The 16,007-nt window shown below is 47.1% G+C and overlaps 1 protein-coding gene across 2 annotated transcripts in view; it reads left to right on the plus strand.

The window, feature by feature from the left end:
* NEMF (nuclear export mediator factor) overlaps positions 1-16,007 on the plus strand; it is a 199,524-nt gene that overhangs the window by 113,280 nt on the left and 70,237 nt on the right. For both annotated transcript variants that reach the window (XM_078786744.1, XM_078786745.1), the window contains one exon: positions 7,831-8,176. In XM_078786744.1, the coding sequence (XP_078642870.1) occupies positions 7,831-8,176 (346 nt within the window). The remainder of the gene's footprint in view (positions 1-7,830; positions 8,177-16,007) is intronic.

Below are 16,007 nucleotides of genomic sequence, written 5' to 3' on the forward strand. Positions count from 1 at the left end.
AACAGCATGCCTCGACGTGTACGTGCTCTCCTGAATGCTCGTGGGGGTTACACGAAGTACTGAACTGTAATTTTACTGTCCGTAATCCCAGTCATAATTTAACTTATGTTTTTGTTGAAATTATGTTTGGCTCATGTGTAAAATAAAGAGATACTTCTGGAAAACGTACAGAAGTTTAACACAGTACTGTCCGTGAATTGAGTTCGATATCGGTTCACATCACTTTCAAGGATCAATTTATTTGCTTCGAAATGTCAAATGTGGTTTTTGTTTCTTTTAAAGGTCACATTAACAAAATCTAGAATAATTTCAACATAATTCCAATGAACTTTTGGTTCTAAGTCATCTTGAAAAGTAAGTTCACCCCCACAAAAAAAAATATTCCATATTAAATGCCAAGTCTGTGTATATATATATATATATATATATATATATATATTGTTGCGGATCTCCCGCCGGCCTTCTCCCCTTACCTTGGGGGGGGGGGGGGGGGGGTTTTTAGTCCCCTTGTCTTTGACTGACCAGGTGCGACCCGAGAGACCTATGATGTCCCTTCCGGACAGCGCGAAATAGGGTATCAGGACCAAATTCGCTATTACCTAAATACTCGCGCTGCCCTGAAGCGAGGAGCTAAGCCTCGCACGAACCACGTGTGTTGATACGCCGAGCGGTTGCGTACACGTGATCCGTGCCGTTATGACTTACTTGACCCCGATTCAAGCGGTTCTATTCGTACCATGCTTAGTCAATGGCGAAATCACAAAGATGATCGAATTGGAAAGGAAGAACAGGTTTATTTACACTATACACAATGATTCAAGAGCAGAGACACAGAGCAGCGTATACAGTCTTATTCTTAATCCCAAGGACACGGGCCCGTCTCACACACACACTCACACGGGGATTGCTGATGAGCAGGATGATGCTCACCAGCTCGCCCAGGGATGGCTCTCGTGCAGTTCTCTCCGGTCCCCGGCACGTCCTGTGTAGATGTAAGGAGGAGAAGGCAGGAGCTCTCCGCGTGTCGTCTGAACGGAGCGGGTTATCACGGGGCGAATTGGTAGGGAGCGGACTTTGACGCGGCTGGCTGTTATTCTCTTGCGGCTATGGCTGCGCTTACTCGCGTGGGTGAATAGCGCAATATGCGTTACCGGCGCGTCTGGCTGCGCCCGCGTACTTTGTACAGTTCAACGCCTCTTCTTCTCTCTCTCTCTCTCTCTGCGCAAGTCCTCAAACAATGCGCGTATCCTCTGCAAGTTCTTTTCAACATGCTTATCCTCTCCAAGTCCTTCTCAATGCGCTTATCCTCTGCCAGACCTTTATCACGCTGTAAGTCCTTTAATTCCTGCTGATAAGTCCTTTCGAGGGCTTTTCGCATGGGCTTTTATCGACCCGCCCCGCGAACACTCTGGGACTCACCAGACGCGCTTCACCACGCCATTCCGCTCGAGCTCTGATTGGCTGGTGGCTCTTACCGTCATCGCCTCGCCGCTCCCCGACCTCAATGCCGCCCCCACCTTTTTAGGCCTACCTCGTGTTACTCGACTAGTGGTCAGCCGAATGGGGCGCGGGCTGGATTAGGCCCATAGAGGTAGAATTGGAGGTTGGACGCAAAATGAATGGGGCCTACTCTCATGTCTTTACACAACGCAGGCACTAAGAGGGGAAATGGCCTATTCTTACACATACTAAGACATAACTATACTACAAATGCGCCTTTATGTTGCTTGTGTGACTAACTATGGGGGGCAACCCTTTAACCTTTAATGACTTCAATGTGCCAATCTCCAAACCGCAGCACTGCCCCCTCCCTTGCCAGACTCGTCCCCGAGTCGAACCCACACAAGTGAGAACGACCGGTTTTAAGAAAGGTTTGGGACTAGTTTTTAAATTACGTGTGACACTTAGATGTGGTTCCCCTCTAACTTTTAATCTAACTCCCTGTATGTGACAGTTTTACAACACTAGATATGTGCCACCTACTGCGTTGTGTAACTAACTTAGACTCACACCCACAGCTAACCGAATTGCGGAATTGTTTTGAAACTACACATAAAGCCGGTGGGTAGCATCTTATTTACAACACTAAACCTAATTATTTACATTTCTATAACCCAGGACTTGGTCTTTTTGGAAAGAAGTTTGGAGGGGAGAAAAAGCACAGCAATGCACCAATGCACCAATACATATTTCACAAGAAGTTCACATTTCAAATGTCATATTTGCTGCTTGGCTGCATCTTCTTGCTTCCTGCTTCATCTTCGGTGTGCAATAAAAAAAAAAAACTTAAAGGTCTTCTTTCCTGGCACACCAGAATACAATGTACAAACCGTGTCCGTTTTTATTGCCAGCAGGGCCAATCTCATGTGGTCCGACTGCGTGACATCGACGCCACTTAAAACCAGTGGTCCGCAGGTGCAAGGTAAGTTTCCAGCAAATGACTGCTCAGCAAAAAGGCAAGGCCACAGAACGTGTGGTCCATAATGTGTATTGTGGTGCAGCAAAATGCAGCAGGCGTGCCGCACAAGTGTAGCCAGTTGCAGCTGCACAGTTCAGTGTTCCTGCACACTTCCCCTCCAAAATGGGTCAATGGGTGGGGAGGAGACACAAAGCACAGTTAGCAAAGGAAAGGACGCAAAGGTACACATCAATACGAGGCAATGCAACATGAGGGGCGCGGGAGAGCGAGCAGAGCAAGCTCGTCCCTAACCGTTCGTAACCCCCCATGTCAGCCTACACTGCCCTTCCCTGTATTTACAATTTACAAATTCGTCTCTACGTCTTGTCTCCCATATCCCCCTCTATACCAAATTCGTCGTCCAATCCCTCCCAAGAAGGAAGAGACGGAATAAACACAATGTCACATTCACGTCGAGATGCGTCTCACCCACTCAAATCGTTCACAAAACCTGGTGTGGAGTTCCGTCTCCCTTGGTGAGTGGATGTGGATGGTGCGAAGCGATTCCTCATCCTAACTATACTCTAATAACATTAACTCAGTTACACTACCTGGGGTCTTGCCCTGCCAATTCAATTGGCCATCGTTACACTATGTGGTTCTAAAATCCAATTCCCATTGACCCACCCTGTGGTGCCATCCAATTTGGGTCTCACTCCCCAATTTTTCACTACTGTGCCTTTGCACAATTTCGGGGCTGGGTTGTGTGGCTCCACTAGCAGGTCCAACTACCTGCGCACCTCCGCCACTGAAGTCGCCACCTGAGCTTACCTTGCTCCTTGTGACTACCTAAATTGGGGAAGGCCCCTCCTGGCTCTCTCACCCCTCTGATGCCCTCTCTGGCATTGGGCTACCCAGGTCCTTCTCCTAGATCCTCGGGCCCCACTGAACACTACTCTTAACCCTAACTGGCTCCCAGAGCCTACCTGCGGCCTCACCTGGCCAACAAACTACCAGTAGCTGAGTGCCCCAATAACCATACGCGCCAACAAAGCCCACACGCCCAGCCATTCCACAGACTCATGCACCCATCCAAGCACTTCCTTGCCACTACCTGCACCACAGATGTAAATATCCAAACAATTTACCTAAACCCTCTATCTAACTTTAAACTACCCTCCCCGGGTATTCGTGAAGGGGTCCATCTTCCCCCATTCACTCCTTCGCACCATGCATTCCACACCACTCATTCCACACCATTTATTCCACACACCAAGCTCTCGCACACCTCTTGTGCTCTCGCACCTTTTTCCCACTTGCACCCGATGCAGTCAATTCACACCAACACAACGCCATATGTCCTCAATACACCACTCATACACCACCTCTGGTTATCCCCAACCAATGCCTCATTTGCGCCTCAATCTCAAGCTCATTCACACAGTGATTTTCATTCACACAGCATCATCTAACTAGCTGCTTCCCCTAATACTTGTGCTTTCCCGTCTTCCCTTACACTAAGCACTCCCTCGTCATTATCAACCATCTAATCTCTCTACGTCCCCTCTACCTGTACCAAAGTCACTACTTAAATCTCGTCCCTACCGTCATTTCTAAATCCCTAACAATTATCCTAGCCCGCCCTCGGCTAGCTTTCACTGCCGTCCTCATAATCTATTGCTCATGTGCCCCATAGGAGGGATGGTAAAATGACTATCCCTCCACACCGGGTACCATTCGCCAACACTATCGCTATCTGTCCACTAACTATGAGCCTCTCCGTGCAGAAATACATTTTCGTCACAGCTCGGCTTCGAAAAGCCGAGCAATGCATGTGGGTCGTTGGTCTCCTGTTGGTTGGGTCCGTCCGGCATTTTCGAATCAGGGGAGGGGGTTTTGTTGGCCCAGGTTCCAGGCGCCATCCCTGCGTGGAACCTTCCGGTCCCCGGCACGATGGCCCAGCCTCCCACGGTCGGAGCACCGCGCCCGCCAGGGGGCGAAGCTCCGACCTCTCCTACCCCCCCTCGAACTGTGCCGATCGCCTTTCCCGCCAAGGCGCGGCACCGACCATACAGGGCGGGGCCCGGCATGAATCGTGCATGCCGCTGCGGCGCCGATCCCCGCTACACACAAAGCACACCACGCACCGAGGGCTCACGTCGGCTATACGTTGCGCTAAACGCTCCCCCGGTCTGCGTCGAGGCGCGTTTCCACACCTCGCGACCCGTTCCTCACTCGCACAACGCGGCGCTCCAGCGCCTCTCATACACCCCATGCATTCTGTTGCCGCACGCTCTCGTGCACACCGCCCAGGCGCACTCACGCCACTCGCACACTCCATTATCACAGACCCTCACGCACATCCTGGCGCACTCGTACTACTCGCGCACTCCGTTACACACTTGGCCATCGCACACCCTCGCGCACACTCTCTTGTTACACCCTCAGTAACAACCACGGGTGTGCACTCTCTTGGTACACACCTAATCACGCGCTCTGGTGTGCACTCCTGCACACTCTCCACAGCACGCTCCGGTGTGCATTCTCGCACACTCCCCTACATCGCACACTCTGTATCGCACTCTGTTTCAAACTCGGTTTCACACTCTTCCAACATACACTCCATCTTACACTCGCGCTCCGGCGCACACTTTCTTCGCACACGCGCGCCAGTCACCTTCACACATCGCACCACGGACCTTCCACGAGCGCCCGGGTTATGTCGCGATCCCAAGCGCGCCAAAAATCTTTTCGCGCTAAACATTTTTGCGCCATACACGCTCCTACTCACCTTAAGGACCCTCTTCGCCAGCACCTGCAAACCTTTATTGGGATTAGCAAGTATGGCATCACAATGCGAACATGGACTTTGCACATATTCCATTTCTTCCTTTGATTCATTTCCCGATTCTATCTCTGCCGTCTCTTCGGCCCCAATTGCAACTATAATTTCTATGATTTCTTTTTCTTCGACAACCGCCAGCATGCATGAATTTGCCCTGTCCAATTCGGCGGCCGTCGGCTTTTCCACACCCCGAGTCGCGATTTCTATCCCCTCGTTCAATGTAGCTGCGCTCTGCCCAAGCTCGCTTTCCACACGTTCCTCGCACCGCGTTACCTCGTCGTGTCCCGATGCGACCTCTTCTCTCAGCTTGCGCCCTATGTCCTCCCCCATTTATTTTATGTTCTTTTCTGACTCTGCTATCCGGGCATCCATTTTTGCAATCAATTCGCCCTTGCTACACCTTACCTTGTCCCTTATTTTATTCATTTCTTCTCCCATATACGCCCTGAGTTGTATCATAAAGAGGGTCATATCCATTGGCGCTGTGGGCGCAGCTTCCGCTGCCACTTGCGAGGTGCCGCCATTTTCTTCCCCAGCTACCGGCCCCTCATCAATGTCCTCCTCCATTTCTCCCAATTCTTCCCGGGGGTCCTGGGTTATTGATTCTACCTCCTCTACCTCCTCATTTACCCCCACCGGCATTCGACCGCCTTGACTAGCCATGGCACGAATTAAATTTGGATTTTAATAATTAAATTTCGGCTGCTCGTAATTTTCGAGTGCGTTAAGCGCACTTTGGGTCCTAATCCAAACTCCTGACACCAATTGTTGTGGATCTGTCGCCGGCCGTCTCCCCTTACCAAGGGGGGATTAGTCCCCTTGTCTTTGACTGACCAGGCACGACCCGAGACCGATGACGTCCCTTCCGGACAGCGCGAAATAGGGTATCAGGACCAAATTCGCTATTACCTAAATACTCGCGCTGCCCTGAAGCGAGGAGATAAGCCTCGCACGAACCACGTGTGTTGATACACCGAGCGGGTGCGTACACGTGATCCGTGCCGTTATCACTTACGAGACCCCGATTCAAGCGGTTCTATTCGTACCACGCTTAGTCAATGGCGAAATCACAAAGACGATTGAATTGGAAAGGAAGAACAGGTTTATTTACACTATACACAATGATTCAAGAGCAGAGACACAGAGCATCTTATACAGTCTTATTCTTAATCCCAAGGACACAAGCCCGTCTCACGTCTCACACACACACTCACACGGGGATTGCTGATGAGCAGGATGATGTTCACCAGCTCGCCCAGGGATGGCTCTCGTGCAGTTCTCTCCGGTCCCCGGCACGTCCTGTGTAGATGGAAGGAGGCGAAGGCAGGAGCTCACCGCGTGTCGTCTGAACGGAGCGGGTTATCACGGGGCAAATTGGTAGGGAGCGGACTTTGAAGCGGCTGGCGGTTATTCACTTGCGGCTATGTCCGCGCTTACTCGTGTGGGTGAAAAGCGCAATATGCGTTACCGGCACGTCTGGCTGCGCCCGTGTACTTTGTACAGTTCAACGCCTCTTCTTCTCTCTCTCTCTGCGCAAGTCCTCAAACAACGCGCGTATCCTCTGCAAGTTCTTTTCAACGCGCTTATCCTCTCCAAGTCCTTCTCAATGCGCTTATCCTCTGCCAGACCTTTATCACGCTGTAAGTCCTTTAACTCCTGCTGATAAGTCCTTTCGAGGGCTTTTCGCATGGGCGTTTATAGACCCGCCCAGAAAACCCTCTGGAACTCACCAGACGCGCTTCACCACGCCCTCTCACGCCATTCCGCTCGAGCTCTGATTGGCTGGTGGCTCTTACCGTCATCACCTCGCCGCTCCCCGACCTCAACGCCGCCCCCACCAATTTTAGGCCTACCTCGTGTTTCTTGACTAGTGGTCAGCCGAATGGGGCGCGGGCTGGATTACGCCCATAGAGGTAGAATTGGAGGTTGGACGCAAAATGAATGGGGCCTACTCTCATGTCTTTACACAACGCAGGCACTAAGAGGGGAAATGGCCTATTCTTACACATACTAAGACATAACTATACTACAAATGGGCCTTTATGTTGCTTGTGTGACTAACTATGGGGGGCAACCCTTTAACCTTTAATGACTTCAATGTGCCAATCTCAAAACCGCAGCAATATATAATATACATACACACATATACACACACACATATACATACACACACATATACATACACACACATATACATACACACACATATACATACACACACATATACATACACACACATATACATACACACACATATACATACACACACATATACATACACACATATATGTACACACACATATACATACACACATATACATACACACACACATATACATCTACACACACATATACATACATACATACATACATACATACATACATACATACATACATACACACAAACATACACACAAATATACATGCAGACACATATACACACACATATACATACACACACATATACATACATACATACATACACATATACATATACATATACATACATACACATACATATACATACATACACACACGATTGCAAAACCCCATGTCGATGGGTTAATGAACTTTATATTGCTTACAGGTAGAAGCGGATCAGAATCTTCATCGGATGAGGGAGAGGAGCAAACATCTGACTCTAAACTAACGGAGAATGAGAAAGAAGGCAGCCAGAAGAAAGGCCAAAAGGATGAAAAATCAAATCTTGATGAGTGGGAGAAGAGATTGGCAGAACATTCAGAAGGAGAAGAATCTGCAGAGGAAGAAGCTGCAGATGAGGAGGAGGAGGAAGAAGCTGGAGGAGGAGAATTGCAACATGAGAAGCAAATTGAAGGTGGCCAGGAGAAAGGGATGACTACCAAAGAACATCTTCTTGACGACATTGATATTAACGATACGACGAACACACTTTGTCTCTCGCATATTAACAGGTTTGCTGTTGCTTATCATAGTTTGTGCGTGATGTCGATTTAAGAAGCTGTAGATTTTACTGCAGCAGGAGAGGCAGCACCGTGAACACAAAATTTGGTGGAATTTCAATCGGAGACGGTGTTCAGCTGTTAACGTCACATTCGCTGAAGGCTTTAGGTCGTTATATATGACCTCAGTTTTGTTTAATTTCAATTGATTGTAACACCACCCGAGTTACGATTGTTTGACGTTCCCATCTGAACGCTTGGCTCAGCTCAGGTCAACTTGGATTCCAGGTTCAAATCTCATACAATGTGATAATTTATCCAGGGTCTATGCAAGTCCTTAAGATACCACAATTGTAAAGTTGCACTGATTGATTTCCTGTCGTACACATAATATAGGCATGTACTTCTCATGTCATTGTCATGTCGTGTCATTATGTCATGTCATGTGATGACCATGATATTTTGACAAAAATGGTCTGAAATATTTCATCGACGTCTGTATTGATTAATCGTCTGAAGTTTCATCGAAGGGGGTGTTATTAGTATCGACGTCTGTATCTCAGCGATATTTTACGATCAGCTATTTAGTTCCTGTTAATCATGAGACCCTAAGAACCCCTCCGCCAACCCCCTCCCTCCACCCCTTTATACCAGTCCAACACTGACATAAGCAGAGGGGTTGACAATGGAATGGAGGTGGGGAGAGTGGCAGCAGGTCTCGGAATGATTGCTGGACAACTCATTTGAAAATACCAGCGGGAGATGCAAGACCAGATTGGTGGAAGTATTGAGACATAGGGATAAGATTAGGGGGGAAATGTAGGAATGAATATTTTTCTAAAGGTTAAAGTTATGCTGCTGTCTCTTTGGGCAGCATTTTACATTTTTCTACCCTTTCCATCTGCTCTGTTGAGCCCTGTGAAAGGTTTTTTTGTTTTTGTTTTTGTTTTTTCCAATTTGATCCAAACTTTTTCCTTTCCAACCTTCTCCAGGTTATTTTTGCTTTCCTTCCTCAATTTGAGCATTTGCTCGGCTAAATACTCTCCAAGTGCTCTTCTCCCGTCAGGTATTGAAATGCATCTGTTTTTTACCTGAGAATGTACGATTGATTGCAAATGATAAAAAGCATTCCATCATGATATTTCTTCTCATCTGCCAAATGTAATAAGGATGCTTTTTTCCACAAGGAAGTAAAAAATATTGTTTGCCCCTGACCTTCCACTTTTAATTTAGATTTTAATTTTTTTTGCTCTGTTGAAGATGCTCTATGTTAACACACCTTGTTGCCATGGTATTACATGTCTTCTTAGCAATTTGTAGTTGATATAATTCATATATCTTATCTGCTGATCCTTTAGATCGATGCTATGGAAGGCTGTGCAATTGGATTTCAGAATGTTAGGATCATTTATTTTTCCTCCTTTTTTTTTTAGGCCAAACATATGTGTGTCGTTGGTTGTTAACTCCATATGCTGGTTTCAGCAGGCAGAACAGAGACGTACCAGGTCTGTGTGTGTGTGTGTGTGTGTGTGTGTGTGTGTGTGTGTGTGTGTGTGTGTGTGTGTGTGTGTGTGTGTGTGTGTGTGTGTGTGTGTGTGTGTGTGTGTGTGTGCGTGCTCGCGTGCACATGTGCATGCGTTTTAGATTTATTCTTTTATTTTCTGCCAAAAAGATTGCCTATGCTCATTGACCCACTCCCATGCTCTTCGCTGAAGGCTTTCAAGGGATGCAGATTATTTGCCTTTCATGTATGTTTGTTTGTTTATTTATTTCTTATTTTCATTATTTATCTATCTATAATTCCAGTAATCTCTGTACGTTTGTACGTTTGTTTGTTTGTCTGTGACCGCTGTTTCTCGACAACCACGGGTCCGATATACTTTTAACTTGCCAGGTATATTGCTGGGGACCCGAGGATGTGCCTTTTCAAGGTTTCATATTAATCGGACAATTACTTACCGAGCTATGTCCAAAAAACGATTCAACCAATCAGAGAGCAGCGAACTATCGCGTGTGCCGAACGTGGCGGACACACTCTGCCTCGGATGGCACATTTGAGAGCGTATTCATTTATTTCACGTTTGCAAACTATGTTGGCGTTAAACTATGTTTTAAAACTAATAAAAACGAATTTGCGATTCATTCGCTTTCCTGCGCGTTTGTGCACGCGATGGCGATTTCTTTACCAAACTCCGGAAGCCGTTCGCTTTGGACCAAACCATTTCATGTAAATAGAGGGGGGGGGATATAATTTTAGATATAGATATAGTACGGGCAATGCCCTAGTATAGACAACTAGACGACCCATGACCCGTTGGGTCAATGTTATTATATATAATTAAGGGGTTACCATGGTTACAGTGGGGGTCAAAGGTCAACCTATGGTGAAGATATATAATTTTCTCACACTTTCTAATAGAGAGGCAAAATGCCATATAAAACAAAATTTACTGGTTCTAATTGCTTTTATTTATCAATCCTCACATAGAAGAGCAGTTTTTAGTAATGAGCAGTGAGGAGAAGACCCCTCAGCCAATGATGCCACCCTGCAGCCAATGATGTGACCCCTCAGCCAATGATGCTACACCTCAGCCAATGATGCCACCCCTCAGCCAATGATGCTACCCCTCAGCCAATGATGTGACCCCTCAGCCAATGATGCTACCCCTCAGCCAATGATGTTACCCCTCAGCCAATGATGCTACCCCTCAGCCAATGATGCCACCCCGCATCCAATGATGCCACCCCACATCCAATGATGCCACCCCGCATCCAATGATGCCACCCCGCATCCAATGATGTCACCCCTCAGCCAATGATGTCGCCCCTCAGCCAATGATGCCACCCCGCATCCAATGATGCCACCCCTCATCCAATGATGTCGCCCCTCAGCCAATGATGCCACCCCTCAGCCAATGATGTCGCCCCTCAGCCAATGATGTCGCCCCTCAGCCAATGATGTCGCCCCTCAGCCAATGATGTCGCCCCTCAGCCAATGATGCCACCCCGCATCCAATGATGCCACCCCGCATCCAATGATGCCGCCCCTCAGCCAATGATGTCGCCCCTCAGCCAATGATGTCACCCCTCAGCCAATGATGCCGCCCCTCAGCCAATGATGTCGCCCCTCAGCCAATGATGCCACCCCTCAGCCAATGATGTCGCCCCTCAGCCAATGATGTCACCCCTCAGCCAATGATGTCACCCCTCAGCCAATGATGCTGCCCCTCAGCCAATGATGTCGCCCCTCAGCCAATGATGTCGCCCCTCAGCCAATGATGTCGCCCCTCAGCCAATGATGCCACCCCTCAGCCAATGATGTCGCCCCTCAGCCAATGATGTCGCCCCTCAGCCAATGATGTCACCCCTCAGCCAATGATGTCGCCCCTCAGCCAATGATGCCACCCCTCAGCCAATGATGTCGCCCCTCAGCCAATGATGCCACCCCTCAGCTAATGATGTCGCCCCTCAGCCAATGATGTCACCCCTCAGCCAATGATGCTACACCTCAGCCAATGATGCTACCCCTCAGCCAATGATGCTACCCCTCAGCCAATGATGCTACCCCTCAGCCAATGATGCTACCCCTCAGCCAATGATGCCACCCCTCAGCCAATGATGCTACCCCTCAGCCAATGATGTGACCCCTCAGCCAATGATGCTACACCTCAGCCAATGATGCTACCCCTCAGCCAATGATGCTACCCCTCAGCCAATGATGCTACCCCTCAGCCAATGATGCTACCCCTCAGCCAATGATGCTACCCCTCAGCCAATGATGCTACCCCTCAGCCAATGATGCTACACCTCAGCCAATGATGCTACCCCTCAGCCAATGATGCTGCCCCTCAGCCAATGATGCTACCCCTCAGCCAATGATGCTACCCCTCAGCCAATGATGCTACGCCTCAGCCAATGATGCTACCCCTCAGCCAATGATGATGATGATGCTACCCCTAGACGACCCATGACCCATTGGGTCAATGTCAGTTTGAATAGATATGAGAATAGAACTAAAGCGAACGCTGGACATCATCAGGGAGATTATTTGGGCCAGCAAGCCATAAGGCTCACCTCTCCAGCATTCTAAATCACTTACCTGTGACACGTGATTTCGGCCCTTATCTCCGATCACGTTGACGGAAATCACCACAGCATATCGTCAAGATCCCTCCAAAAGACTCGTCTTTGTCACATACATCACGCAACATGCGATCCACAGCCTCGAAACTCTCTCTCCTGATCATAGGACACTCATCCCACACGATGCGTTTTGTACTTCGAAAGAGGTCTGCGATAGTGGAATTTTTATCGATGTTGCATACGCCATCTTCCCTCGGTGTCAGAGGGATTTGGAACCTTGAGTGCGCTGTTCTTCCACCAGGCATGAGGGTAGCAGCTATGCCAGATGAGGCCACCGCAGGGGGCAACTTCTCCACTCGCTCTCACTTTAGAGAGAATCAGGTTAATAAGAAACGTCTTCCCTGTGCCTCCAGGCACGTCAATGAAAATCATTGATGACTGATTCGTGCGGATGTTGCTATTCGCGTCCATAGACGTGAGGTGTGATTCGTTGTCCGCGTCCATAGCACCGTCGGAGGGTTGATACGACATTCTTCCTGCAAATAGTATTGTGTTTGTGCTATCGTTTTGCCGATCATCAAATGACAACTAAAGATTTCAAATAAACCTATTTAAAGTGTATGCGCATATAAATAATAAAAAAAATCGAAGAAATATCTCTCGGTAATTTCCTGAAACATATTTTACTTCCGGGTAATAATGTTGAATGAAATGACGAAGATATATACTGTATGCCTGTTATTTTAGGCGGTGTATTTTCGTATATCAACGTGGCGCGATTTTTTAAATATATCTCTGCAATTTCCCGTGTGTGCGTGAATGTTCTCAATTATTTCTTTTACCGAGTCTAAAACCATCGATAAAAATGAAATCAGATGGCGACTTACATTGAAGATAAAGGCGTGAGACAGACTCAATGGCCTTGAAGATACAAGCCTTTCAGAATTCATTTCGTTCTATAAACGGAAACTTTCATCGGATTTTCTTCCCGTTTTTTTTCAACCGAGTCTAAAACTATGTTAGCGACTGTGAAAAATGAAATGATATATCGAATTTGATTTGAAATAAAACTGAGAGAGAGAGCAAGACACCACGGGCCTACAAAACAGGCCTCAAAGCTATGCGAGTTAATAAAATGGTGGATATTACTACTCTCTCAAAGGGGTAAGCCACGCCCCCGGACCGATCAAATGTTACATACAAACACGCAAGATTTCAATTTTATAATTATATAGATTGAAGTCAAGGCTTTTGCAATATCCTTGCATACCTTTGTGGTTTGACTTCCACTAGCATCAAACCATATACTTATCCTCAGATCTTACCATAGATCTGCATTTAACCTTCACATTTGAAGTTCCAACAAAATTGAATAGCTGTCCTCGGAGAGCCTTTGGATTTCAGATTTGTTTGTAGTAGTACACCCGCTCACTATGGGAGCAGCAGGGGGTGACGTTATTATCCTTATTATTATTGCTAATTATTATTACTATTACTTGTGTTAGATCAGGTCATTGAAAAGATCAGATCGTGTCTCACCATTCCAAGTTCCCGATAATAAAATTTACTTCTGTGAGGGTTTTGGGGGTGGGGTTGGGGCCAATATCGCAAGTCACAAAACCTTTTGGCTTTGGGAAGGGTGATATTGTTTCATAATAGCATTAATATTATGCTATTATCATCAGTGTTGTTATTACTTTTGTAATGAGAAGTGGCTTTGGAAAAATGTCACGAAAAACTCCTTGAAAGAACTCCACGGAAACGGCAGGAAGGATCGTGTTATTAACCCTTGTGGAGTATATAGACTGCAGTAGATCTTTGATCAGGTGCATTTGTCGACGTGATAAGCATAGACTGATGTCCTGATTCTTCCAAATTTCTTTCAGTTTAGTGTTAAACAGCATTGGAGACTGTTTAAAATGGTTATCATAGTGTTTGTGGTTAATAATATTTTTTACTTCCGCGAGGGGCAGATGCTCCCATGAAAACAGCACGATAGGCTGTTTATACATGTTAACACGGCATTTGTTCAAGGAGGAAACACCCATTGAGGAGTGGGGGGGGGGGGGGGGGGCGCTATTATTAGTATTAATATTGTTTTGTAATAACATTAATTTTATGCTTTTGTTATTAGAAGCGTCCTTGGGAAAACGTCACGATAAAGCCATTTTAACACAGATATACACCTCAACACGCAACACTATTGGTGGGGAAAACCCCCTTTGTGGTGTTGTAGAACAATTTGTGTATATAAACAAAGCCATGTCCATGTATTGATCACTTGTAAAAATGAATGAATGAATGATCGTTTTAAGGCCAATTTCCCCGCTAGAGCAGGGGTTAGCCTTGCGGGCCCCATGACAATCATGGTATTAATCACTTGTAAAAAATTTAATAACACTGGGAAAATACTTATTCGGTTACAACAGAAATACATTGTATATCAAACTCACACAACACAAGGATCCCGGTAGTACAGCGGATAACAACAACAATTGTGCATTTTACGAGAAAAGCATGAAATTTCTAACATAGTTAGTGCATACCATGAGGTTTATTTTCAGATGTGGAGGGAAGTCATATTTGACCTCTGATGACCATGAGAGGTCAAATCCAAAATGGCCGCCAGTCCACTGAGTCTAATGTTCAAACTCGCTTAATTTTGGAACCAGATAGTGTAGAAAAACATTATAGGTGTCATTTCCAACCAGACAGAAGAGGGGAAAGGGCACCAGGAAAAGGGTGGCTCCTTCTACTGTGATGCCAAAGAACTGGAAGGACTTCCTTCGGGTCGATGAGAACAAAACCGAATTGTTTGCTTTCCTGTCACGCAAAGCTGTTCATCTTCCTCTAGCCGAGCGCAAGGAACTGTATGCAACAGATGGAAGTGAAGTCCTCTGCTCTCCTGCTGAGTCATACTTGGCCCACCTTGCCCCATGTTCGCAAGAGGAGGCTGACACTCGTCTACTTCTGCATGTGACAGATGCTGTGCAAAAGGGGTGTAAGAAAGTGACCATACGTACACGCAAAAGTGAGCATACGTACCGTTGATACTGATGTGGTGGTACTGGCTGTGGCTTCATTCAGCAAGACAGCTCCTGCTGAGCTGTGGGTTGCCTTTGGTGTCGGGTCAAGCTTTCGGTACATAGCTGTTCACGAAATGGTTGCCACATTGAATCCAACACAGTGTCTGACTCTCCCAGTCTTTCACGCTTTCACCGGGTGTGATACTGTATCTGCATTCGCTGGCAGAGGAAAGAAGACTGCCTGGGAAACTTGGAAGTCTTTCCCAGAGGTGAATGATGCTTTTAATGAACTCCTAGGCATGCCAAGTGAGGTCAGTGAAGGCTCAATGTTACTGCTAGAGCGATTTGTGGTGCTGATGTACGACCGAACCAGTGAGAGCACGGAAGTGAGTGATGCCAGGAAACAGCTCTTCACACAGAAGTGTAGAACTCCAGAAAACATTCCTTCAACCCAGGCAGCACTCAAGCAGCACATCAAGCGTACTTGCTACCAGGCCAACTGTTGGAACTAGGCATTGGTCATGGATCCAGAGATGCCAGACCCATCTGACTGGGGCTGGACAAAGGAGACAACTGGGTGGCAGCCTCTTTGGACCACTCTCCCTGAAGCATCAAAATCGTGCCATGTATTGATCCACTGTGGCTGCAAGAAAGGGTGCACTGGACGCTGCAAGTGTGCCAAAGCTGCACTCAAGTGCACTGCACTGTGCTTATGTTCTGGAGACTGTTAGATT

This window comes from Myxine glutinosa, chromosome 11 (genome assembly GCF_964187855.1).
Source record: "Myxine glutinosa chromosome 11, kmMyxGlut1.1, whole genome shotgun sequence".
In the NCBI taxonomy this organism is placed as follows: domain Eukaryota; kingdom Metazoa; phylum Chordata; class Myxini; order Myxiniformes; family Myxinidae; genus Myxine; species Myxine glutinosa.